Raw genomic sequence first — 26,400 nt, forward strand, 5'->3', positions numbered from 1 at the left:
AAAATAACAATTGTCTTTATGGTCCAGGAAACTACAGGTGAAGTCATTGTAAAGAACAATAAAGGCAGATAAGTTACAGGGGGAAATGGTGAAGGCAGCATGTAGTTTTCAATGCAAAATGTAAAATTGATTATACTTTTGAAAAATAGGTATTTGTATCAGCAACTGCCATTTTTATTTTAGGTTTAATTGCCAGAACATTTTAGGATGAAAAAATTCTGCTGGAATAATGCAAATGTCTTGAATGTGTGCATCAGGCCTAGTCTAAACCTCAGGAACTGAAATCACAATGTGGACAGTAGCTAGATCTCATACACATACGTGTTAACAAAAATTGCATTCCTGCCCTCTATTCTCCTGACCTTTCCCTCCCTCCCCTGCTTGGTTTTGGTTTTGTTTTTCTTTAGTGTAACCTTTATGTATTTTCAGTGGGTCCTTCATATTCCTTTTTTTTTTTTTTTTTGTGATGCATTCTATAGCAGAAAACCAATTATTATTTTCACCTCAGAATTTAAGCACGTCCTTCATGCTCATTCCTTTTTTTCCTCTAGTTAGAATACAGGCAACATCAGGCAGGATCAGAATATGCCAGAAGAGTATGTGATCTTGCAGTAGAATAAGTACTTTACTAATAAAGTTACAGTTGAAAAGGAAGATGAACAAACCTATGTGCCAGAGCTGAACAGAGTAGACCTGCTATGAAAGACAGATTATGACATGGATTCAGAATTGTTTTTACATCAGCAGAGGCTAAAACTCAGGCCAACCTCCTAGGAATGAAAATTTATTTGTAATTAAACAGGAACCGACTAAGGAATTGACTGAAACTTTTTAAGTAAGTGATGTGAAAGAAACTTTTATCCAAAAGTAAATATTTTTCAGACCTAGATGACAAGGAAGACTTTTTTTCAATACTGCCTTCTTTACTATTGTGAGATAATTTACTCTTCAATTGATTACTTGCTTCTGAATCACCAAGGAAAAAGAGCAAGGGCTGGCATGCACAATTCCAGCATGTCAAGGCTCTGTTAGAGCCTCAAGCTGCGGTGTCCCCTGGCTATCAGTGTTCATGTGACGTCTCCAGTGGGAGAAAGCACCTGTTTGGAACCCAGTGCTTTCCTCCACTGACAGAGCAAGTTAAGCTGTTTCATCATCTTGGGAAATTTTCTGACTTGAGGAACTGCATACCTGGTCTCAAATGCCTGCAAGGTATCAGCGGCTGTAGCTATTGGTGCATGCTGGAGGAGGATGCACCAAAATTGCATAGGATACAGGATCAGGGAAACCTTTCTGAGGGGACTGAGCAGAAAGGATATAGCTTTTAATAAAGCCATGGTTAAAAGGCAATTCTCATGATTGCAAGTCAAAATTTAGGCCTTTGTTTCATACAAGCATGCAAGACTGGATCCTGTGACTTCACCTCTACATGTGTAGGTAGAACAAAAGCAGCCCATCAGCCTTGCATATTAAATATCCTCTTGCCATAACACAACACCCCTGACCTGATGACACAGACCCACTCAAGTTCATAGGGTTGCATAAACACATTCATATAAATGTTCTTCCTTGCACCGCGGGAGCAGAACCCCGGAGAATGTGCTGGGGGAGGTGGAAGATAATGGGACAGAGGAGCAAGGCTGATAATTTTCATGGCATGAAGGAGCAGTCCTCGCAGCAGAGAGGAGGAGGCCTTTGTGTGTGGAGTAGCAGGAGGGGTGGGGGGCTGCCCTGCGTTGTCTCAAAATAAGTTCCTTTCAGCCGATGTGCAAGAGGCCAGTCCACACACTGAGTCGAGGTATTGGATTTATTGACAGCTCTCCGCAGAGAAGGATGCTGCGTGGGAAATCCACAAAGCCTTCACGACGACTCCCAAACCTTTTCCCTACGATACATTTTAGCAACAGAGGTGTTAATGTTCATTGGCTACAAGTTACCTCGTTCCCTTACTAATTAATATTCTATCTTCTATTGGTTAATTATTCTCTCGCTTCTCATGCTAATTGGCCCGCATGCTCAATCTTTCTCTTCTTTTGAGTCGGTGGTCTGTGAGTCGGTCACACATCTCCCCCTGCCGGAATTACGTTTTACCCAGAAAGAGCTGCTTCCGCACAATCGCCAAGTTGTCTTGAGCAGTTTCTTCCTTATCTCGGGAGTTCTGCCGTATGTTCTTGTGGCCCGTGAATTCTGCGTTCTTTGTATCCATTCTCAGTGGTGACTCCTTCTTCCTAGGCTTTGTTAGTCTCCCCCTAGGTCGGATATCACTGAAACATGTCCAGCCCTCAACCTTTGCAAGGCAATTCTACGGACAGCTATTTTGTCTTTTTAACGCCGGGACACCACTCAGCTCTTGCCTGACAGCTGCCTGTTTCAGGGATTAAATCTCCCTTCTTACTCATTAGGCTTGAAAGCTCACAAATATCAGGCATCAAACATCCTTTCTTAAGAACATTTGTTTACATATCCCACATTTCGGCAGCAACATCCGCACACCTGGCGGGCCGGGGCGGGGCGGGGCCGCGGGGCAGCGCGCTCGCTCCCGCGCCGCCGGCGGCGCGCATGCGCAGAGGGTCTCCCCGCAGCGTTCGTCGCCTCCTTTGTGAGGGGCGGGCGCGGCCCCGCCCCGAGCGCGGTGCCGGGCGCAGACGGACCGGCCGCGGCGGCGCCATTTTGCGGCGGTGCGGGAGGTGCGGGCGGGAGGTGGCTGTGGTGGTAGTGCCGGTAATAGCGGCAATAGAGGTAACGGTGGCGATAACAGTGGCCGTGGGTGTTATTGTTACTAATCGGGACTAGCGTCCCTCTTTCGCCCCAGCCCCTTGGCCAGGACTCTGCCGACATGAGCGACGTGGAGGAGAACAACTTCGAGGGGAGGGTGAGTGGCTTCCCCTGCGCGGGCCGTGTCGAGGGGGGGATCGGAACCGGGGACGGTGGGTGGCGGCACTCGGCGTCCTCGGGCCTAGCGGGGCTGGGGGCAGCGCAGCTTGGCTCTAAAATGGCTCCTTCAGGCGCCCGAGGCTTGCCTGGGCCGTAGGTGACGGCCCGCATCCCTCTCCGCTGCCCGCGTCTCTCCTCACACGCTCCCTGCTCCCATCGCCCCGGCGGGGTGCGGGCGCCGGGTCCCGGTGCTGCGGACCGGCCCCTGCGCCGCCAGCGCAGGCTAATCCTGTGCAGGCAGCGCTGCTGTAGCCCCGGGGTTCCTCCCCGCTGCTGCGTTCCCTTCCCGCGGTCCCGAGCCGCCTGGTTGCCGCCGGGCCCGGGGGTCGCTGTCCTGCCCGTTCCCGCTCCCCCGGCCGAGCCGCCGAGGCCTCCTCCCGCCCGAAAGAGGAGGGACCCCGCGTCCTTTTGTGCGAGGTGAGCGGTCTCTCCTGGCTCGGGAGCTGCCTCGGGCCGGGCCCCCTCCGCTACTGGGGAGGTCCGGCCGTCGTTATTAAACCACTGAAAGTCATCGATCGTGAAGCTGAAGGCTTCGAACGAGCTGCTGTGACTTTGTAACCTCGTTAGGCCTGTGTCTTCCCTCTGATGGCTGCGGGTTTTCATGTACACGTGTGACAGGTCCCTTCCATTTTCAGTGTTTTTGTGGTTTTGTTTTTGGGGTTTTTTTAGTGCTGATCAAGGCATGCAGGAATTAGAAGCTCTTTGAAACAGGAACGAAATGTGTGCTTCTCCATCACAATTTACTTTTTTTTTTTTAATTTTGCAGAGGTTTTCTTTTTGTTTATTCTTTTAAGAGATTCTTTAGAACACCTGAGCATCCTCTTGGTGACTCTCTCTGATGATCCAGTGACAGCAGCCTTGCATATATAGCTACTGTCTGGGGAAACAAGCAATAAAATCTTGGAAGAACGGCATTACCTTCCACAAATTACTTTTGCATTACTATTGCTGCCATTTTTGTGGTGATTAAAAAAAATCCGTCGGCTGCAAGTTCTTTACCTAGGTATGCAGTAACTGCTGCTGCTTCCTCTGGTGAGGTAAACAAAACCTGCCCTCGTGTTGATTGCTTGGACTAAAGGTGGCTGCGTAGCTAAGCAGTATTGGGGTAAATAAACAGATCTTTGAAGGGGGGGCAACTAAGTTTCAGAAACTTGAGCAATGAGTATGCTTGGTTGGTTTTTTTCTCTTCTTTAAGATGACGGTAATCTCCCATTTTACAGTCAAGATATATGTCTTTAAGGATTATTTTCTTGTCTGTATTCCCAGTGTGGGTTATTGTTAGGAAAGAAATTATGTTAGGTTAGTTGTCAGAACATTGGTATTGGGCTCTTTGATGGGTCTGTTTTTGTTACAAAGCTGTTACAGCTCTGTAATTTCAGCATTTCTGCGCACCACCTCCTCCCAAATGTAGAAGTAAAATGTTTGAGAGAACATGAAGTCTGAAAGGTCCTACAGTAGCAGTTTCTGTGACTTCTGCTTATCAGTTGTTCCTTTTTTTTTTTATTTTTTTATTTTTGTGATGGAAAATTTACCTGTTGGAAAGAACTGCTGACTATGTTGAGTCTTCATTTGGAAAACTTCGTTTGTTTTTGCTCCCTACACTGAAAATTCTCAATCAATATGGCATAACTGAGCATAATGGCAGGTACTTGATTGATTTCTAGTTGGGGGTTTTGTGGTTCTACTGAAGAACATTTGTAAGTTGTTTTTTTTTTTTCTTCAGTAATACTGCTTTGTTGTGATGGTATTAACATTCTTGAAATAAGAAATTATATTTCAGAGTCATGTTTTATTTTTCATTTCCATTGAAAGTGCTCACAGGCATAAAATTAAGCACATTCAACTTTGAGGCTGTAGTGTTTAGTTTGTTTAGTTTGCTATTCCCGGTTGGATAGGATTCTGTCAGACACTGAATTTCCTGATACTTCAGTTTGCTACATCTAGGCACTGAGCACTGAGTAAAGCAGAAGTTTCCGTTGAGAGAAAGAACTGCAGAAACTGGAAGAAAGTTTGTAAAGAACCTGTTTTCATGGAATCTGGCACGAATAAGATTTCTGAGTACCCTTTCAATTCTTCCACCCCCTGTCAGTTTAAGTGCTAATTAGTGTGATGTGCTTTTAAAAACTGAATGCCAAAAGAGTAAGGGTGTTTTAAGTTTAGTTTAAGGCCTTTTATATTTCATCTGCGTAAATGCATGTTGTCCCAAAAGCACTTCAGTGAAAGTTGAGTATCAGCAGAATTGTTAAAAATGCTAGTTTTATCGACAGTAAGATGCTGTATGTGCTTTGCCTCTAATTTATGATTTAAAAATCATATTATCTGAAAAGGCTATTAATAATTATGGGAATAACTTTCAATGAAATTGCTTAGTTTGCACTCTTTTAAACTTCCATTTCTAAAGCATTGTGTGTGAAATCATTGTAGAGCTTTTCCTTCTTGAACTCACTCCTTTATTGACTTTTTTTTTTAAGCACATGTTAATCAAATATGCTCAGACTAATCAACATCTGCTCTGTTTTTGTGTCATTTTGTTTCAACTTAAGCAAGTTCTTTATTAAGAATGTGGATGGTTGAACAGAAGAAATTCCCCTCCTCGAGTATGGTGATTTAATAGAAAGAAATTGACTGAGGAATTAAAAATACAGTGGTTGTGCTAGAGCTAAGTTTATGGATATTTAGAAATAAAAAAGATTTTAAATTGTGTTTCTTATTCAGTGACTTGGTTTTGGAAACATCAAAGTATTTTATCACCATTGAATGCTTTTTTTGAGCAGATTAGACAAATGGGGCTTTTTTTATCTCTTATTTCTGTCAGATGGCAGACAACTCTTACTTCCCTTCATATTTTTTGTTATTTTTTATAGGCTATTGTTTATTTGATGTTCAATCTGTGGTGCAATTTTAGATGTTTCCAGAGCAATGAACAGAAGGGAGTCTGAACAAACCTGCACTTCAGTAGCTCTACTTGAAACTTTGATCAGTTTTTTCTGTGGAGCTTCTGGTAACATTTAATTTCTGCAATCTTAACAGTTTAGTAGTTGTCTACCTGTATTAATGTGGTGTTTGTCTAAATAGGCAAAACCTTTTATCAGAACAAAGGTAAAATTCCATTTTACAATTCTCTATTCATTGTCTTCATTCTAATGATCCTGCTGTATGCAGGATCTTATAGTGGAATAAATAGTATAATCTAATAAAACACTTCAGGAAATGCAGGATTTTGCACGTGGCCCATCCTGTGGAAGGAATTATGCATATTTCATAGGTACACAAGTGGCTTTTGGGTTAGTTTAGCTGTGAAAGTGACTTACATTTGCTTCATGAAGTTGGGATGCAAAATACTTAGACACCTATGGAATTACAGAACTGATCAACTTTGAAATTATTTCTTTGGCAAAAAAAACCCCAAAGGCTTGCCTAGCTATTGTATTCCACCTCTCCTGCAGTGGCAGTATGCCACCTCTATGGAAAGGAAGGAATGTTGCTTCCCACACCTTTTCAAACACAAGCACAATGGACTGCGAATGTTCTGCATTCACTTGGAGAGTGCTGGGATCACCCTGCAGTGTCTAATCACAGTGTGGGAGAGTTTTTCTCAAAGTCCGATTTTTAATTTTTGTTTCAATCAAGCTTAATAAATTTTGCATTGTTCTGGACCTTGTCAGCTGGGAAAACTGCTCCTTTTGAACACATTCTTTTTATTGTCTTCCGTATGTGTGGTAGAGGAATGACTACAGAGCCCTCCCTGAAGAGGTGTATTTTCAAGCCTCAGTGAAAAGATGAGCTTGTAATTTCAAAAAGTTTATTGCTGAAGCGTTTTCTTTTCATATGTGGAATCATTAAGAAATACATAACGCTTGCTTATGTTAGTAACTTTTAATATATCCATGTCTTCTAGGTAACAACTTAAAAGATGTTTTTTATACAGAAGCTTATTATGTGTGCTATTGTCATATTTATAGAAGATTAGCTAATTAAGGGATCAATTTTATTTTTAGTATAGTGACAGATCACAGTATGAAGCAAGAAGGATTTAACTTCTCTTTTGAGTTTCAAGGAAAGGTGGTAGATTCCTGCCAAAATGTAATCTTGTCCTCATAAGTGAGATGTCACTAGCTTAACAGTTTTATCCGGTGAATGTGGGCTGCTGCTAAATTCATGTTTCTTTTTTGACTGCTGATATTTTTCTCTCCCCCTTTAATAGAGTCGGACTTCATTTAGTTTTTTTAGTTTGGGTAGGAGTTTTTAACAAGATTTTTGGAAGTAGTATTGCTCGACCACTTGTCCTGTCCTTTTTTTTCACCCCAGGTCAAATGAATTTCACCTGAAATTTCTGTGTGATTTAATGTTTTGGGTTTTTTTTCATTTCCCATGCTTTGCTATGGAAAGCTTAGTTTAAACTTATGTCATTATTTTTAGTTAGCATCTCACTCTAAATTTGATAGCCTTTCAGTCATACTCTGAAATTGTAAGGTGGGAGTTAGGGTAAGGCATGACAAGTTCAGGACAGAAGAGTAGTATGAAAGAGCATGGGATTGTTTTGTTTGGTTGGTTTGATAAAGGTGTTGGTTGGTTGGTTGGTCGGTCAGTTGTTTGTTTTGTTTGTTATGGTCCCCCCCCCCCCCCCCCCCCCAATGTTCTTTACCATACCTTCTTTTGATGGGTTGAAAATGGAAAGAATACTTCTTCAAGACTTCTGCAATTCTGCTGTGCGTAGTGTTTAAATGCTTTTAAAATAATAATTACATTGGGAAGTAGGATTTCTTTTGAAAATTGCAAGGAATTTAAGTGGTAGATAGAACTTTTTGATCAGTTAAACAGGATCAGTTAAACAGTTTTATCAGTATGGATGAAATTCATGGGCTGACTGCTGCCTGGCTTAGATGGATCATCTAAAGCTGTTGATAGTTGTTCAGTGTCTGGGTTTATATGATCGTGGAGTAATGGGGGAGGAGGAGAGATCTTTTACATATCACTTTGGTTTGGTAACTTCCTGGGAATGAATGAAGATAACAAGGATTAAAAATACTCCTCAGTACTCTCTTTAAATGCTTCTAGCTTTGCATTTTATCCATAGAATCAGTGACTGAATCTGCAAATTTTTTTTAATTTTTGTATTTGTCTACAATTTTGGCTCCAAGTTCCAATTTTTGGTGAATCATTAGTCCCTTTTCCTGGTGTGTATTTGAGGAAACCACTACATCTTAACTCCGAAGAAGTGCACTGTTACAACTAAGTTCAGTTTTTTTGTAATTACTTTTGGCAGGGGGGAGAGTGTTTGGGTTTTTTTATGTGGGTGGGTTTTTTGGTGTTTTGGGGAGAGGTGCTTCCTGGGAAAAGTGTTATTGGCAGATGCAGGATTTATTTTGAAAGAGAAGTCTGATCTGAAGAATATTACGCAGCTCAGTTTCTTTTCCTGTGGACTCTAGTGGCAGCGAATCTAGATAGTTTGACATGGGGATAGTGAATTATCTGGCTACTACTTTGCAAGGGTGAAAGTAGTGACTGGACAGCTGCATAATGAAGCCCAAGGCATTAAGATAGGTACTGTTCTGTAGGAAGCTGGTGGGGTGAGGAGTTGAGTTTACACTGAGTGTCATCTGTGGCCCTTAAATGACTAAGGATCTTTAGAACAGAAAGATGAGCAAGTGCTGATGATCCAAAGTGCAATTTTAGTATTTTCTCTCCTACACAATACTTAGTTTCTGTGGTAATAACAGAACTAAGATGAGAATGCATAGGTTGCTTTAAGACTGGTACAAAATCGAGGTATTTTAGTGCTTAGGGATAACAGAGTTGTCTGGTTTCTTATGTTAAAGATGACATACTAAAAGTGTTGAGTACTTTTGTCATACGTATTGCAAAATGGATATAAGTAGTTAGCGAAGTACAATTGGGTTGGTCTGTGGTGTAGACTAATATACAGCTTGCTAATTGTTTAATTATGGTGGTAAGTAGAGAAGAAAAATTCTTTAAAATCTCTCTTTGTGATTCCTTGAAACTCTGAATGCTTTAATCCCTGCCTGTAGTTTTGCTGATATAAATATTACTAGGCACTTTTTCAGCATCTTCCTTAAGTCCGTAAACTTTAGCAAGTTATTGTGATTCTCTTAGTCTCCTTTAGAAGCATTGTAGGATTTGTAACTAAGTGAACTATGTTGCATTAGAAGATGAGATGTAATTGCTTACCAGTGACAGTGTGCAACTGCTATCAGGTCATCTCTCTTCAGCTGCAGCTTATGTCCACAGTTACTTGGTTGAGGAAGTTCAAAATCTCTGAAAATTCACATGGTCCCCTCTGTCACTGCGGTTTTCAAGTTGTATATTTTTGAATACAGCCCATAAGTGTCTTAAACAGATGCTTCCAAAAGGACTTAACCTATATGAAATTATGTAATATTTGCTTTTGTAAACTTTATTTGTCATAGCTGATATTATTAGAGACTCTATGGGTGGTATTGTAAGATGGTTCAGTTAAGTAGCTAAGAACACTAAGCTGACTTATACATTGTATGGGAGCAATTGTGTCCATGGTATTTTTGGCACCTCCCAACGCTTCTAGATTGTGTAGGATCCAGGGATGGGATGGGGGTTGCCTTTGTTCAAGTTTCCAGAGTTCTCATTCAAGAAATCATCTTTCAGATGTAAAAGGTATGGACAATGTAGTATCCTTGTGAAGAAAAAGAGTGTCTGAAGAGGGTGAATTCTTTGTCTTTTTATTGAAGGGTGTTTTCTAAATCTGATGTAACTTTGAATGTTTTTCTTTATTACTGATCATTTTTACTAGGGAGAGAAATACAAATAGTTGCCTGAGAAATTGGCAATTGTTGCAAGTGATAAGTTATAAAGAGAAGAATTTAAGAGGCTGTCAGACATTGAAGAGAACAAAGAGACAAGGTGATAAAAAATAGTGTTAGTGGTTATAAGAGAAATTTTTCTTTATTGCAAACAGTGAATTTTAAATGTTAAACCGCCAAATTTGGTCGTATTTCAATGCACGTACATAATTTATTTCAGTGAAGTCGTGTAGTTAGCTCAGTACATAGCCACCTTCAGGAGGGTTATATGGTCTGCCATTCACAGCCAAGCTTTGAATTTGGCCTTCATTGTTAAAGTTTGGCATGCCTGTCATCCTAGTAGCTGACAATCTCCATGAGTCCTTTGTCCTTTTTATTGAGGTAAAGGGGAATGGTGCAGAGCTGTTAGTAAGGAGCTTCTCAGGTTCCATTTCTGGTGAATTTACTGTCTTGAAATCTGAAGACAGAATCCTTTGAAAAAGAACTCTAGCCCACGGTAGTGAAGAATTTCAACTGCAAAAGAAACTGCAAATCTGCACATAGGTAGAGTAAGAAAGAAAAAATTGTGAGGGCAGTCAGGTGAAATCATGCAAATAAACATGAAATGTAACACCTGTGGGAGGGGAACTTGGTATGCATTTATTCATTAAGTATTTTGTAAAGTTATACATGTATATAGCAATCTGTTCTGTAGGGGTTTTTATAGCTAAGCTCCCTAGAAATGCTGTACACTATAAAATGTGAGGAAATCCTAACCTGCTCTTTGTTTGCTTGTTTTCCTAGTTTTTCTCTTGTGTGCCTTACCATACAAGAAAAAAACCCCTCCTGTTTTTATTCTATTGGATTGCTTTAATATACGGTTCTACTTCTTAGTTTTTATGGATTATATAAGGAAAACAGGATAACAATGAGGAAGAAAAAGTAGGAAGAATAATAATTTATTGCTTATACCTATGTGCATGTATTATGCGAGTAAGTATGTGCATAGATAGGTTTTGACTGGAAATCTTTGGCCATTTCTGTTGAATTGAATGTCTAAGTAATCTATAGGAGTAAAATTTGGGATATTTAATACTGAGAAGCACATAGTTATTATTTTGGGGGGGGGGGTAATCACTGATATCAACACTTCAGTATATTTGTGCTAATTAGTTTTTAGTGTATCTATGTATCTTACAAAAAAAAAATCTCAGAGGGGAGGAGGGTAGCTTTGCAAATACAGTAAAACACTGAGAACTCAGTAAGCTTATTGTTAGAACATAGACACTTATACAGTTTTAAAGATATTTTTTTTAAAAAGTTGTTTTATAAAATAGTTTCTTGCACTTTACCTGCTGGCTTTTCAATTTGGTAGATAACATCTGAACTCCAGCAGAGTTTTATAATCCCCACGTGCTTAAATATACTAAATGTTCTTTTTCCATTAAGGTTAATGTTCGTGAAGAAATTGAAGAGTTTTTTCCAAGAATGTGGAAGATAAATCAAGATAAAAGAAGGCTAATGAAAAGTATTAAAGATCAGAAAATTAAAATTGAATGGGGGAAAAAATTGAACAGAAGATTGGTCAGATAGAAGCACTTGAATATTTTTTTAAGGCTATAATGAATTGTTTGAATTGGGGAAGAATACACGAAGTATGAAAAATGAAAAACTCAATGAAGAATGAAGAAAAGTAGAAAGCAAGAGTGAAGTAGAATTAAAAGAATCTGGAAGAATGAATGGGTCCTAGGTTAAGTAAATGTATGGTTTATGTTCCAGTGTCTGTATGATCAAGTTGTAGATGAATTTGCATGATTACTTAGTTAATAGAGAATTGGTGATCTGGTTCAAGCAGGGACCTATTTGAGGCAAGCATACAATATTAACAGTGGGTTAGCAAAATGAAATTTTTTTGGAGGGTATTGCCTAACCATTTGTTTTTCAGGAGCAATCAATATAATAGAATTACTGTACTTTAAATGTTAGGAGTTAGGCATTTACACAACCAATACCATTTTTAATACTGTCTTTTTTGTTAGGAGTCTCGCTCCCAGTCAAAATCTCCAGCTGGGAGTCCTGCTCGTGTAAAATCAGAGAGCAGGTCAGGATCTCGCAGTCCATCGAGGGCTTCCAAACATTCTGAATCGCACTCTAGGTCAAGATCAAAATCAAGGTACGTTCAGAAAGCTATTCATGTCAGCTCAGTGTTACTGCTGTTATTTTGGTAGGTTGGTGAAGTTTCCTTTCCCCTGTTGTAAAAATTACAAACTCTTTGGGATGTACTAACAGAGATATGTTAATTTGCCTGTTTATGCTCATACAGGTGGACAGAGTTGGGAAATTATTTCATGGGTACAAATAGAGAAAATACTATAATTAAAAGTAGTAATATAGAAATCACAGCTGAAATATGTAGGTTTCCCTCTTCCAGAAGAGAGAGAATGGATTACATTTCAATTTTGTGAAGCTCCTTCTTCCTTCTCCAGAAATTGTTTATGGGGGAATTCTTGTGCGAACCTTTCCTTTAGAGGAAAGGAAAAAAAGTCAAATGAGACCTGGTGCAAAGGCATTAGGGTTACATAAAAAGAGTAAGCTGTCTAACTGTTGGAAATACTGGAAAACAGTGTTTATTAATGTTCTGGACTTTCTTTCATTGGAGGCTTTAAAAATATAATCAAAAACTATGTCTTAAATTGGGTGTCGTCTTGATTATGAGAGTTTTAAGATTTAAATTCATTTTTCAATGCTGCACATGTCTTTGTCCTTCTCTAACCCAAGTATCAGGTCTCACAGAGCACGGATCAGGAGAGAAATGTCTTAGGCTTTTTTCTCTAAATATGCCATACATATTACCTGGTTTATACTACCTATCTTCTCTATTCCCTTTTAGCAACTTATGGATAAAAATGGGGAGAGCTACTGAATCTTTCTTTAACAACCATGAGAGAAACCAGAAAACAGCATTTGTAGCACTTGAGGGGAAAGAGGAATTGTCTTAAGTTGTCTCTCCTTCCCAGTTCTTGGGAGAGATAAGTAATACATCTTCCCTATTTATACACTTTATACCAGAGCAACTGAAAGAGTTACCAAAGTTCAACTAATGTTACAGTTTCTCTTCTTGCAGTGCTTAGCAAGGTGATTATCTACCTGTTTTAAACAGCTTATTGTCAGCAAGACATTTGCAAAGAAGTGTTTGAGGAGCAGAGCAGATGTTTGGGGTCTACTTTTTTTTTTGTCTGGAGTAATTTTCATGCCTAGACAAACTTTGCTTGTAGATGTTGCAGCACCGTAGTCCTGCCAGATATTTCAATTTTTCAGTCAAAACAGTACTTTGCAGTGTGGCATATCTAGTTTCTGTGCTACTGTGCAGTTGTTAGTTAGATAAGCAGGCAAGCTGATGTAAGTTTAAACTCTGAAATTCCTGAAAACTGTTGGGAGTATAATGCTCAGTGTATGCCAGAAGTACTCTTGAAGAGTTAAAAATGGTGCTACTGAGCAGGTTATTAGAGATCCATGCAATCTTTAGATGTGCAAGGTAGAAAAAGCTTAATGGGTTTAATATTGTAGACACCATCTAAAAAAAGATTTTTCTCTAGAAAATGTACTGTTTAGAGTGCAATAAATTATGACCATATGCATTTGACCTGACTGAAGGGTTTCTCTTTGTCGAAGATCCAGGTCCAGAAGACATTCGCACAGACGTTACACTCGTTCCAGATCCCATTCTCATTCCCATAGGAGACGCTCTCGAAGCAGATCATACACACCAGAATACCGTCGTCGCAGGAGCCGTAGTCATTCTCCAATGTCCAACAGGAGAAGGCACACTGGCAGCAGAGTATGTCACGTTCAAAAAGGCTGAGTATCGACAAAACAATTTCTGCTTGAACCAGTGTAGTCCAGGTTACCTGCAGGCTGAGTTCGACCTGCTGTTTTGTCACTGGAGGATACAGGAGTTGGGTGGGAGTGGGGGTTATGTGTGGAGCAATCTCTGTCCTTACAGCTGAGCACTTACTTCTTGGGCCTGCAACTTACTGGCACACAAGTTCTAGAATTTAATTGAAAAACATTGTCAAGCAAGTCAGTAAGTGCAGGTATGGTGACATAGGCTTCAGTCAGCTCCAGAAGTTGAGCTGTTCTGATTTTTTTTTTTTTTTTTTTGTTAAAAAAGGTATATGTAACTTTTACAAAAATGAGACCACATCTGTGTGTGCTGGAAACCTGAAAGTATTGATGAGATTGACATAGGGATCCATAGAAGAAAATTCCCAAGTGTTTATTTGCTTATAGAGCATATGTTGAAGGTTACTTGTGATTTTATGCTTCTGATTATTTAATTTGGTTTACCTTGAAGTAAAGCCTTGTGTTATTAGGTAATAAGTAAATCTTTGTAGTAGACTAGAAAAATTTATAGTTGTGAAAAGGAGGCACAGTCTTTCAAAATATAGATGAGAAGTGTCTCTGTATGAGCAAGAGGAAATATAGCTACACCAACCAAAATTTAAAATACTAATCTTGTTATTCTGAGGTTTCTCCCAGTGTCCTTCTTTGTAACAGCAGAATGGTTGGGGTAAATTGGAAAGCAATTTTGCCACTTCTTTTCTTGTAGAGAGAGCTTGCATACTGGGTTGATGGGAGGCAGTACAAAAACCTAATACAGAAGTTGCCCTTTAGTCCTCCACATTCAGTTTAGGCCTTCCAGTGGTAATGTAGTCATCACTTGGCACTTAAGGTCTGTGGACTGATCTCAGTATTCTCATGCCTCGGAAAAATTCATAGGGTTTAAGTGTAAGAGGGGTGTTAAAAATCTGCAATGGGTATGGATGTGTGGAGGAATTTACCTGAACAATGATTTAAAAGACAAATTTCATTATACTTACAGGATTTCAGTAATAAAAGTAGTATAGTTGCCAGTGCCATTGAAATATTGAGTAAAAAATCCATATCTTGATGTGTATAATTAAAACTTTTGAGTTGCAAACTGCCAGGTCTTATGCTCTTCAGCTATAGTGAGAAATTGCAGAATATTCATGTCTTGAACTTTGACAAATGGAAAGAAAGGAACTTCAGATATATGAATAGTGCAGGCATCTTATTTTCACAATAGGTTCCTGAACAAATGTGCTGAAAAAAATATGACAAGATCTCAACCTTTTCAGTCTTTGAAGCAGGCTGAAAAGCAGGCTCTGAGGCATAAGTTATGCATAGATGACTTACTGAAACTGAAATACAAATTTCAGCTGTGTCAGCTTCCAGTTGATATTTTGGCAGAAACATTAAATCTCTGTGCTTGTTGCTGGTGTTTTAAATTGCTGCATCTAGTATTACAGGTGCCAGACACCTAACTGAAAAACATGTTGATTTTGATCAAAATAATTCTTACGGAGGTTTGGCATCAGATATAAATTCTCTGGCATATAAAGAAATTTTGAACCTAAAAGAGAACTTGTACCTTGTACCACTACATATTTGACTTTGTCTAGTTGAAGTGAAATTTATTAAGTATCCTACATCATGATAGTGAAGAGTTTTGTGCTAAAGAAATATGCATGCTTTTGGATTACAGTTTCACAGAACTGGCCTTCAACACTTGTTGCTCTCTAGATGAAAGAATCGGGTGCCTTTCATCCAGTTTACAAGTGGAAAGATTAATGTACAAGTGTAAATATTGACTTTCAGTATATTGGATAGGAAATCCTGAGGTGGAGGAAGTTTCAGTAGAAGCTAGATTATAGTTCAGTTGTCTGTGCTTAGGAGCTCAAGTGCTCACATGTAGAGTGGGCAGCTGGAGGCAGTGTGCACTCTATAGTGCCTGTGATGATCATGCAACAGGGCTGAAGGTGGGAGTTCAGGCTGGCTGACCTGTTACCAGCACAGATTTGTGTGTGGTGTCTCCCCTTGTTGGTAATTTCAGTATGAAATACTAATAACATGGGTTCTTCTTGTTCTGTAGCTTTTCTGTATATTGGAATGCTAAATTTTATCAACTGAGCTTTTTACCAACATGAGAAACTTGTCTTGGTCTTTTTTCTAAAATTAAAGCCATTGAAAGTAGTTGCTTTTTGAAACAATCTTACAATTAGAATGATAAGTGTTAAACTGTGTATTACCTGTTTAGTTTTCGTCAGATTAAATTTTTTAGAATTGATAAGTTTTGATACAAGAATATTCAATTTTTAATATTTTTTTAAAACGAAAATTAATTGGAGTTGAACATTTGTGTTACCAGGCTAATCCAGATCCTAATACCTGTCTTGGAGTGTTTGGTCTCAGTTTGTACACTACTGAGAGAGACTTACGTGAAGTCTTCTCCCGTTACGGACCTCTGACCGGTGTCAATGTGGTTTATGATCAACGGACTGGACGATCAAGAGGATTTGCTTTCGTTTATTTTGAGAGAATTGATGACTCTAAAGAGGTAAATGCATGCTTTATTACTTTTTTCAGGTGTGCTCTTTATGCATTATCTTCATTAACTGTCTGTAAAAAAACCCCAAGTTTTTGAGTGTGTATTCACTAGCAGATTCTCACATTGAGATTAATTTCAAATGCTTTGTTCAAGCAATGTGGCACTTCTAAATAAATGAAGCATTTGAGTTCAGGTGCAGGGGCAGATTATGAGCATGAGCTGTCTGTTATTAAATCACCAATGAGCTCTGGACTTTGATTTTAGTCTGTTACTTCAAAATGCAAATAAATCTTTAAGGCTTCTATGTCTGAAGTATTTTTGAAACATTTTGGTAGTTAAAGTTTTAAGTTGTTTTCTGAATGAAAATTCTGGAGATTCCCTGTGCATTTCCTCCTTTTAGGCATGTCATTGTACATTTGAAAAACAGTGGGGTTTGTCTTGATTTGTGCCTTGGTCAATTGCTTTCTTGGTTGTTTAACAGATAGCTGTTAATAGCTAGACTGAGTTGTTAGTATAATTGATCTGTAAGGAAAGAATCAAAGAATATGAACAGCAGCCTGTGTTATGATTCACCACAATATACAATAAGTAGTAGTTTTTTTACCCTTGTAATGATACCATGAACTTTACCACATTTACTGAATTTCATAGATAAAGTTGCTATTAAAAGTAAAGACACCCTGTAAAAATGTCTTTAAGCCAGCATTGTGTGCATCTCTTTCTTTGGGACAGACTGAGTCACAGACTTCATCTTGTTTAGGGATTAATAGGTTTGGGCAAATGTGCTGTTTGATTCTGTGTGCATTTGCTGAGTTGTATTTATGAGGAGATATTAAATACAACTCCTCTCTTTATAGATCATTTATTATTGAAGGCAGGGAGGATGACAGCTCTGGACCCTATCAGGAGCTGAAAAATAAGAACGCTACTTGGTGATATTTAATTGTATTTGGATTATGAGCTAAGTTCTCGTGTTTTACTTCTGGTATGATCCAACTGAGAATCAGTTCATGGGAGGAGTAGTCTTGTAGATGTATATATGCATGGTTGTTGCAAGTTATAGAGGTAAGTAAAAGGATACAAAGCTTCCTTTAGTGGCCCTTCTCTATTCTCCTGCAGTCTTAGTTAGAGAGGTTGGTAGAGAGGTTAATGGGGTGGATAGCTGTATATCCAGCTGTCTTTGATAGCCTGCTCTGTTCTAACTTCTAGCCTTTTATTTCTTTGCACACTGAATTAGTTGGGATTTTGAAAAAGTGGCTGTTTCGTAAAACATTTCACATCTAAGTATTTACACAGTGTTCCTTGGCACGTTCATGTACCAATCTTGTCTGTTTTACAGCTTCATATGTCTTTAGAGGTAGGTTTTTTCCCTGGTTGCCATGGGCAATGGTCATGCGTGATACCATGCATTTCTTAAAATGTTCCGTGTAAATAGCATGAAGTAATTTGTTTAGTATAAAGCTGGTTTTTGGCAGATGCTATGATACTGGAATGCAAAGGAAAACAAAAAGGGATGTTACTTCCATTCAGAAATAAGGAAGTAAAGATTAGGGCCTAAAGCAGGAACTGAAATAATTTGGAATGTAATTAAAGCCATTTTTCTTTTCTCCAATGGGTTGGTGCCTGAAGAGGGGGAAAGGATGCAAACTCTCCCAAAACCTGGAATTTTAATAACTGCAATACTTTGGCAAGAAGGACAGAAGCAAAAATTTCATGAGCCTTGGGGACAGATTTGAAGATGGCAGTAAGTGGCAGCTGGTGTAGAAATGGGGGAAATATATAAGTGTAGGTACATACAGACAGATAGATAGCTGTAGGTATGAAATTTTATGACAGACCCTGTAGGAGAACACTGAAAGAAATGTAGCAATTCTGTTTGGAAGATAGTCTGAAAAGTTGAGTATGCATAAAAGCAATGACACTTGAATTACTAATTCCTCTTAAAAATAATAATTATTTTAAAAACTCTAGTCACCAAAAACAGAATCCCAAACCTTCAACATTCTAAACATCTAAATAAAGAGATGATATGTTGAACTAAATTCCAGCCCTTTTAAAGATAGATGGATTAAATGAGAGTAGAACTCTAGAGAAAAAGGTGGGTTTTTCATAATCTCTACTACTGCCCTTCCGGAAGGCTAGCATAGGGAAGCTTCTCAGCAGACATGCTCTGAAATACAGGTAATACTAAAATTTTACCTCAAATTAATTGTGAGTAGTTATGTTTAAACTTTCATAACTTAAAGATTAATCACTGTCAGTTGTGCATGGATTCTCATGCAGCTAAAATCCCTCAGTATCTTTGTCATCCCTGTTACCACTTTTACAAACAGGATCAGTTATTGAATTAGGTAAAATGTTGCCATGAGTCATAATTCTGAAACCAAGTTGTGCAGTGTCCATATGGTGGTAAAGACATTTTAAGTTCTCAACTAGATCAATGAATTGGAACTCCAAAAACAATGTAAAATAGCATTTCTTAAAGGTGATACTTCTCAGTGTCCTAAAAATACAGAAAGGGCAGTTTTAAAGTTTATTTTTACTTAAACGGTTTTAAAATTTCAGAATTTCAGATTATGACACTGTAGCAGCCTTCTTGTTAGCTGTTCCTGAGCATCATAATTATTAAGAGGAACAGAAGCTTAGCTTTTGGTAACTGCTATGCAGAAAAGCTGCCAAAGCATCACAGTAGCTTCAGACATTCCACTATAACAGGACTGAGGGAGAAGTTTTCAAAGCATGTGTCCAGTCTGGGAAATTTCTTGTAGAATATGTTCTATTCTGTTTGAAACTCTGCCAAGGTTAAGATAAAACTTCACGATCAGACAGAAGGTTCCTTTTCCATCAGACATCTTTTATTGCAGTGGTATAGTGTTTGCAAAATAACACTTGACTGGATTCTTAGGTTTTGATCCATATTGAAGATACTCATGGACACTGTCTTTAGTTCAAAATGTGGTAGCAGACAGTGAATGTCAAGGACTGATGGATGTCTAGGAAACAACTGATGAATGTCTAATGATTGTATGGAAGCCTGAGGATTTGCTGTGCCAATATTCTTGTCTGTCAGCTTGTTCATAGCCTGTTTGTAAAGCTTCTGTTATTATGTACCTGTTTTTAGAATTGATATAGTGGGTGTTATTTATTGTGAAGTTGTTTTATTTCCAGAGGTTGTTTTTTTAAAAATACTTAGTATTGCCTTTTTGCCTTGGGTGGTGCAGTATCTTGTCTTTGCCACCCTTTTCCAAGTCCTCAGAATGTGCAAGTCCTCTGCATGTGCAACATGCAAAGGGCAATTTCTGTAAACATCTGTTCAAGACTTGTTTCTCACACTCTCTTACATGGTTCGAAGTACTGGCAACACTGGCATGCAGCCAGTGTTGTAATGTTGTTCTGCAATGTTTTCACTAAATTATAGAGGATATTCATCTGCCCATCACATAAGGATTTTCCTCCTGTGTTTAAGAGGATTGCAAACTTCTATGTACTAGGATGAGAAAAAAATTAGGTTGATGGGGGAGGAATTGATTGTGTCAGAGTGTTACTTAACAGTTAGTTCAGAAAATCATGAGTGAAAAGTGCTGGCTGTTCTAGGGACATAGTTCTTACTACAGTTACCAGGGATGTCATATGCTGCTAAACCAGCTTTTCAGTAGCTCAGACTGTGAAGTGTTAGTTGTTTAAACTGAGGCTACTGTGAATGTACTGTCTGTAGGAGGAACTCATCTAAGAAGCATCAGCTACAGCAGCTGTTGGCAATATGGATTTTTCTAATGTTAGTTAGATGTTCTTCTTCAAAAAGTTTTGAGCATCCTTCCAGAACCATTTTCTGAAGTGCTGTTCATTATCAATACAAACCAGTAACATCATTCAGTTGCCAAAGACCAGAATAATAATGGAGTTTATCAGTTCAACTTGAAAAACCTATAATGTGTGGTGCAAGCAGACTAGCTTAGAACCAACATTATTGAACAAAACTCCCATGGCTTGTTGAAAAAATGGTTGAAGTATTGTTCATGATGTCAAAAGCAACCATTGATATACGAGAAAAGAGCACTAGAAGGTCTCACATGTTTGGAATGACAAGTTACAGACTTCTGGAGACTCTGAAATACCATGAAATTGCCATACTTGCAGGAACATCTAGTTCTTCATTCTGGTTCTCTAAAATCCTGTATTTCTTCATGTTGAAGCTCTAAAGTATGCCTTAAAGATAATACATAGAAGCCATCAATGCTGAAGCTCATAATTGTGTATGTTTAAAAGTTACCATTGAAATCTCAAACTAGAGAATGTAAATTGAATGTTGTTCAAAAGTGAAATGGACACATGAATTGAACTTGGCAGACTGCAGCAAGTATAAAAAGATGAGTTTCTTCATTAATTCCATTGGAATTTTTTTTTCAGAATTTTTTTCAGTTTTTCTCAGTAAATGCAGAACCGAATAAGTAATCAATTACTGGAGGGGTGAATCTAATCCATTGTGTCTTTCATCCCTTGCTGCTGTACCTGTGATGGAGTGGAGATTAGGGTTTTTTTCAGTGTCATTAAATGCAGTAGAGAAGGAGCTTCCTGTAAAAAACAAAGAAAGAAACCCCCAAAACTACAGTGAGGAAAAGAAAAAGCAGTACCTTGTGTAGTTATTTTTAAATCTTGAGAATGCATTTTCCAAGTAAGTCACAATATAAAGTGCTTGTGTTTGACTATTTAAGGATATTTAGTCTGTTGCTACCTTTGTTGCTAACTTTATAGTGATTGAAAGTTACTGAAATAGTTATCCAGACTGAAATTCTTTAATTTTTTAATGGATTCTTGATTGACTAATACCAGCCACCCGTGTAAGTTTGTGCATTTAATTAAAAGTTGTGTTTCCAAACTTGTTTTTACTCTTATCTACCTAATTGGTCATACATGTAGAAAACATTACATACTGCATTAAATATCAAATGACATTGAAATCTTTCTTAAATTTATTGATTTCTGACTTTTTTTAGCCACTGGAGATGATACTGTAGTTCAGGAACTGCTCATTTTGTCAAACTAACATCTTATAGATAACCAGTTTTCTTATGGATAGTCTGCTGAAGATTTAAACCTCCAAAACTTTAAAAATGTGATCCAAGATTGAACCTATGCCATTCCCAGTCCTAGTTCTGTTTTCTGACTGCAGACATATAGGTGTATATTCTAGCCTACACAAATCAAGTTTTCCATAGAATTTGCTACTAGAATTATTGTTATATGTTTATAGGAATGCTGTGTTCTTGCTTACTGTCCTCTTGCAAAAGCCATGCAAATCTTCTAATGATATTCAGATATTTGGAAAATAATACAGGTTGCAATAAAAATAGATTGTTGATCGTTAAAGATTCGTAAGAAGGGATTGTGTGTCTTAAACCCCAATATTATTTGATTTTTTACTTTTTAAAGTTTCATTTCATCATCTTGAACAGTATTTGAGAATGCTTTTGGCATTTTTAGAGAGAATATGCAATTTTTTATCTTTGATGCTCAAATATTCTTAACATAGCAGTCATGCACATCCAAACCCATCAAGAAAAGGAAACTGAAATTTGTTTTGAATATGACATGCAGTAATAAAATTTTGGATTTTACAAAATTTTCTTGTAAACTACTTTAACTTTCAATAAAGCACAGAAATGCCAGTGATTAGGATCACTTACATATTTTTATGACCTTCATACAAAATAAGTACTGTTGTATCAGTTACATGAACACAGGTTTTCAGAGAGGGCTTTTTGTCATCTTGCCACAGTCCTTACCTAGTAATGTCAGCTTAAGTACTTTACTTCAGAGACCTGAGGTATGCAGTTAAGAGTGGTGCAGAGATTCTTCTCTTTAGAAGCAATTTCCAGTTGCTAATTTACTAAATGTGAGTGATCCATACTATTTATTGCTGTAAGTTTTGGCTTTCCTGCATTTGGGGGCGCAGTCAGAACTATAAGGGACTTTATTGGTTTTATCTATCTGTTAAAGATTTTCTCTATTTTAAAATTTGGCAATTATTGCTGACAACCTTTAAAAGAAAATGTTTTTATATTTGGTAGGACATTAGAACCAGAAAGATGTGTTTCATCATGGAGGTAATTTTTCAGCCAGATATTTGCAGCCTTCATCATTAGGCTTGTGCGCACATACTTTCCCTAGGATGCGTGCACAGATATATTTTCATTTACATCATCCTTGTGGGAAAAAAAAAACGGTGTTAAGGCTAGAAGACTAAAGCTGAGGAATGTGTTTTAGTCACAAAATATACCTGAGTATGTGTTGAAACTCTTTGCTGTGCCTTGCAGTTGGGTAAATGTAGTTAGTTTGGTACAGGAGCACAAATCACTAGGTGGCGATATAGTATGGATACAAACAGCATTACTAAAATACAAACTGTCAATAAATACATCAGTGATCATCAGTCACCTCCAGTTTGGACACAACAGTTAAATCATATGGATATCAGGTTTCTGTATCTCCTTTACGATTTGTATGTAAGTTCAGTAAGGCCCTTGTTAGAGTTGAGATTTTTTTAATAAATGCTTCATTATTAAAAAGAAGGCAAAAAATTTCTCTGCTTAGAGCCACCTTCATGTTTTGAGGTTGTGTGTTGTTTTTGCAGATAAAAAATAGCAAAGTGGTTATGTTCTGTAACTGGAGATTGTAACAGTGTCTCTTCTCCAGACATGAAAAATTAAAATAATGTGTATTGGACTAAGTGCTGTGCTTAGTGTTGGGAAGTAAGTGGTGTGTATTGGTATTTCAGGCATTCTGTAGCAGATAACAAAAGCTAGTAAAATTCCAAAAGCAAATTTAAAAAAAAAAAATCCTTTCAAGTCCATCACTAGCTGTTAAAATTAATTGTTGTGGATTTGTTGGGGTTTGGGTTTTTAGGTTATTTTTGCGCTAAGTTTCAAAAGTACGCTGTGCTCCTTTGAATAACTTACTTTGATGGTTTGAGTTTGTGAAAGGCCATTGTATTGATTCTCAGAGTGGAGGAGCTGGGGCTGGAACACCCAGCGAGTGCGTGCAGGGGCTGCGGGCAGTTCTGAAGGCACCGGCGTCTGAGCGCAGACCCTTGTGTGTATCACTTAAGCAAGCTGCTATTGTGAGAGGGAGTGGGGAGGAAGGTTGTAATTAGGTATCCATGTAGGCTGAACCCGCCATTTTACTAAGCTCTGCTGAAGTAGGTCCTTGTAAGGGAGATGGCAGGAGGCTGGGAGAGCATGAAATGGCAGCCGACGAGCAGTAATCCGGCCATATGCACCCTACAGGAAGCCACTGTTTTGCACAGCTTTTGAATCCGCCCATCCCCTCTGGGTCAGAGACGGCAGTAGGAAAGATGCAGTTTTTAGAAAAAAAGCTGGTTTGACTTTCAGTTTACCTTTCAGATGGGTAGAAGATAAAGTCTAGGGAGAGTGGCCGTGTTAGTGGTTAGCCTGTGCTCCCTTAAGAAGGGATTGAGAGTCGCATTAGTTCGGCCCCCCCAGTGCAGTCCTGTAACACCACCGGCATGGGGACAAGAGATAAGCCAGTCGCCACAGTGGGGCACTAGTAACCAGTCTAAACAAGACAAGTTCCAGGCTTGTTTTTCTGGTGGAAAATAATGTGTTTGTTCATAGCCTTCCATAGTTACCAGTAGGTTGCAGATGTCACATCCCTGTTTCTTGTGTCTCCTGCAGGCAATGGAGCATGCAAATGGAATGGAGCTGGATGGCAGGAGGATTCGAGTGGATTATTCAATCACCAAAAGAGCACATACGCCCACTCCAGGCATCTACATGGGCAGGCCAACACAGTAAGTTCAGTGGATTTAAACTGAATGCTGGATTCTGGTTGAAGAAATTACTAATATAAAGAATGCAGTACTGTGGTTCACATACATTCTTAAATCCTACTGTTGTTTATTGTATCTTTGTTTATAGAAATATTGAAGGACCTGTTTATAAAAAATAATATCCAGCATGATCAATTAATGTATCCTTAGCCTGCTGAAATACTAAGGTGCCCATTTTTGATGGGAGTTAGCATCAAATCCCTCATTTTTCTGGGAGTTTTTGAAGGTGTTTTTATTTAACTGCTTCGTCTGTATATTTTTGTGATACAGTCTTAAGTGTCTGATTTACTACAAGACCACTTTAAAAAAGATTTACAATAATTTATATTTATTTATCTAATAATTTAACTCAAGATGAAGACTAGATATATAAAGGGGGTTTTGTTTTTGTTTTTTCTTTTCCCCTAATAGCAGTGGAGGAGGTGGTGGCGGTGGAGCGGGTCGTCGCCGGGACTCATATTATGATAGGGGGTATGACAGAGGATATGACAGATATGAAGAATATGACTACAGATACAGGTACCTTATCTTTATTTCATTTCTGTAACAGTGGATTTGTTGGAAAATTAGATGACAAAACTATTATTCAGTTTGTAGCAATATTCTGCATACATACCTTTTATGTGTTAGAGCCTTATTCCCTTAGGTTTTATGGGACTGAAGTAGTCAGAATCTTCAGTGTTTATGTAATTTGGTTTTTCTGTTGGGCAAGGGGTTAATTTTGCTGTGTGAAGGAGGTGTAGAGCATGTATCCCAGGAATCAAGTGGACAGATAAGAAGGGAACTCATTTTTCTATGCTGTATATAGAACCAGGGACAGCTGATACACACTGCTGTTTAAAAAGGGATTATTTGTAGATGGGATTTTTAATGCTTGACATTTCATAACCATCTTGCTGTTTTGAAAGTTATCTGGTTTCAGAGAATGTTGTTCAACAAGAATTGTAGGCATCTGGAAAAGCACTTTATGTGTTTGTAAGGCTAGTGAGAGTTTATTAGATTCTTTGTCTGGGAATATCTTAGAGTTTAAACACATCAAATAGAGAAATATAAAAGCATTTGTTAAATAACCATAAGCCCCAGCCAAATAAAGCAGAAATCATTCATGCAGGCCAAGTCTTTCAGTGCTAAGGAAGTGGTTCTGTTCTGTAGAAGTGATGTGAATAAGGCTTCTTTCATAATGGATGTTGTTTGGTTTCTTTTTTAATTTCCTTTAAAGGAGACGATCACCATCGCCTTATTATAGTCGATACCGATCGCGATCAAGATCCCGTTCCTATAGTCCAAGTAAGTAAATACAAGTGAATAAACAGGATCTGGCTGACTTAAACATTGTTATATGAACTGATCAATGGGAATTCTGAATGTGAAGGCAAAAAAAGCTGGGCATAGTTAAGTTGAGATACTGTGTACAGTTAGTTTATGATTGTGTAATTAGTAATTGTGTCATCTTTTCTTTTTTCCAGGGCGCTACTGAAGATCAGAAGAGTTACAGTTGAGGACTTGATTTTTAAATACAAAGTTCAGATCTTCAGCTTCCCAACTGCTTTCCCTTCCATCTTCCCTTTCTTGTCCTCCTTCCAGCTCTTTCACAAGTCTTTGGTTCATTTAGAATATACATATTTTCAGTTGAAGTATTCCTATTTTCCACCCCTTCTTATTGTAATACTCTTAAATATTGTAATTGTTGTAGTTTTTGTGTAGTAAAACATCTTGAGCAAAAAAATAGAGAACCCCAAAGTGCTGATACATTTTGGAAGTCATTCCTATTTTATTTCTAAAACAGTTGGACTCCTGACTAATCAGAAGAGAGCATTGATATTTTTAAAGCTTGCATGTCAGATGTAGTATACACACTCGGATACTTTAACATAAACCTGCATTTCCAAGTAACTTGTTAATCTTTCTGTTAAAATGTTTACCTATTACTTTGATAAACAAGTAATGACTTTGAGTCTTTTCTGTAATGATAAATTTGCTTAGATAGTCATGAACCAGAGGATTTTTAAATTTTTTTTTTGTCAAGTAGTTGCTTTGAAAGTAGACTATTTGAGCTAGATCAGAGTTTGGTATTTGACTGGGAGAATAGATCCTTGTACACTCAAAATTAAGGCTGTGTGTTTTATAGAAAAAAAGTTTCTGGATTGCTACACAGTGGATAACAGTTGAAATTAAAATTGTTAAATTCCTGGGGTCTTTGTGATACTTCATTTAATATTTCCCCTTAATTGGTGCAAGAGAAAAAATATTTATTGAACATAGCAATTAGTTATATAATTTGCTGTTCATGAAAGAAAAAATGGCCAACTTTTTGGTATTGGAATAATGATGGAGCAAGTTTTGTTTCAAGTCCTTTTTGAACTTTTGGAAGTATGGATGGAAAAACCTACAGCTACATGTAAACCTTTTTTTTTCCCCTCAATAAAAGTTAAGTCCAC

The 26,400-nt window shown here is 38.1% G+C and overlaps 1 protein-coding gene across 3 annotated transcripts; it reads left to right on the forward strand.

Annotated features, from left to right (window-relative positions):
• Nucleotides 1–2,695: 2,695 nt before the first annotated feature.
• On the forward strand, nucleotides 2,696–26,400 carry TRA2A (transformer 2 alpha homolog). Of its 3 annotated transcripts, none has more exons than XM_084220302.1 (8): nucleotides 2,696–2,869; nucleotides 11,747–11,880; nucleotides 13,380–13,545; nucleotides 15,937–16,125; nucleotides 23,808–23,923; nucleotides 24,374–24,481; nucleotides 25,182–25,249; nucleotides 25,429–26,400. In XM_084220302.1, exons 1-8 carry the CDS (start codon nucleotides 2,834–2,836, stop codon nucleotides 25,437–25,439), a joined length of 828 nt encoding a protein of 275 aa, XP_084076428.1. In that variant the 5' UTR covers nucleotides 2,696–2,833; the 3' UTR covers nucleotides 25,440–26,400. The 3 variants fall into 3 exon arrangements, with proteins under 3 accessions (XP_084076428.1, XP_084076429.1, XP_084076430.1); XM_084220303.1 differs by having other exon boundaries at nucleotides 24,377–24,481; XM_084220304.1 differs by having other exon boundaries at nucleotides 13,386–13,545.

The sequence above is a fragment of the Fringilla coelebs genome (assembly GCF_963513975.1).
Source record: "Fringilla coelebs genome assembly, chromosome: 1".
Lineage (NCBI taxonomy): Eukaryota > Metazoa > Chordata > Aves > Passeriformes > Fringillidae > Fringilla > Fringilla coelebs.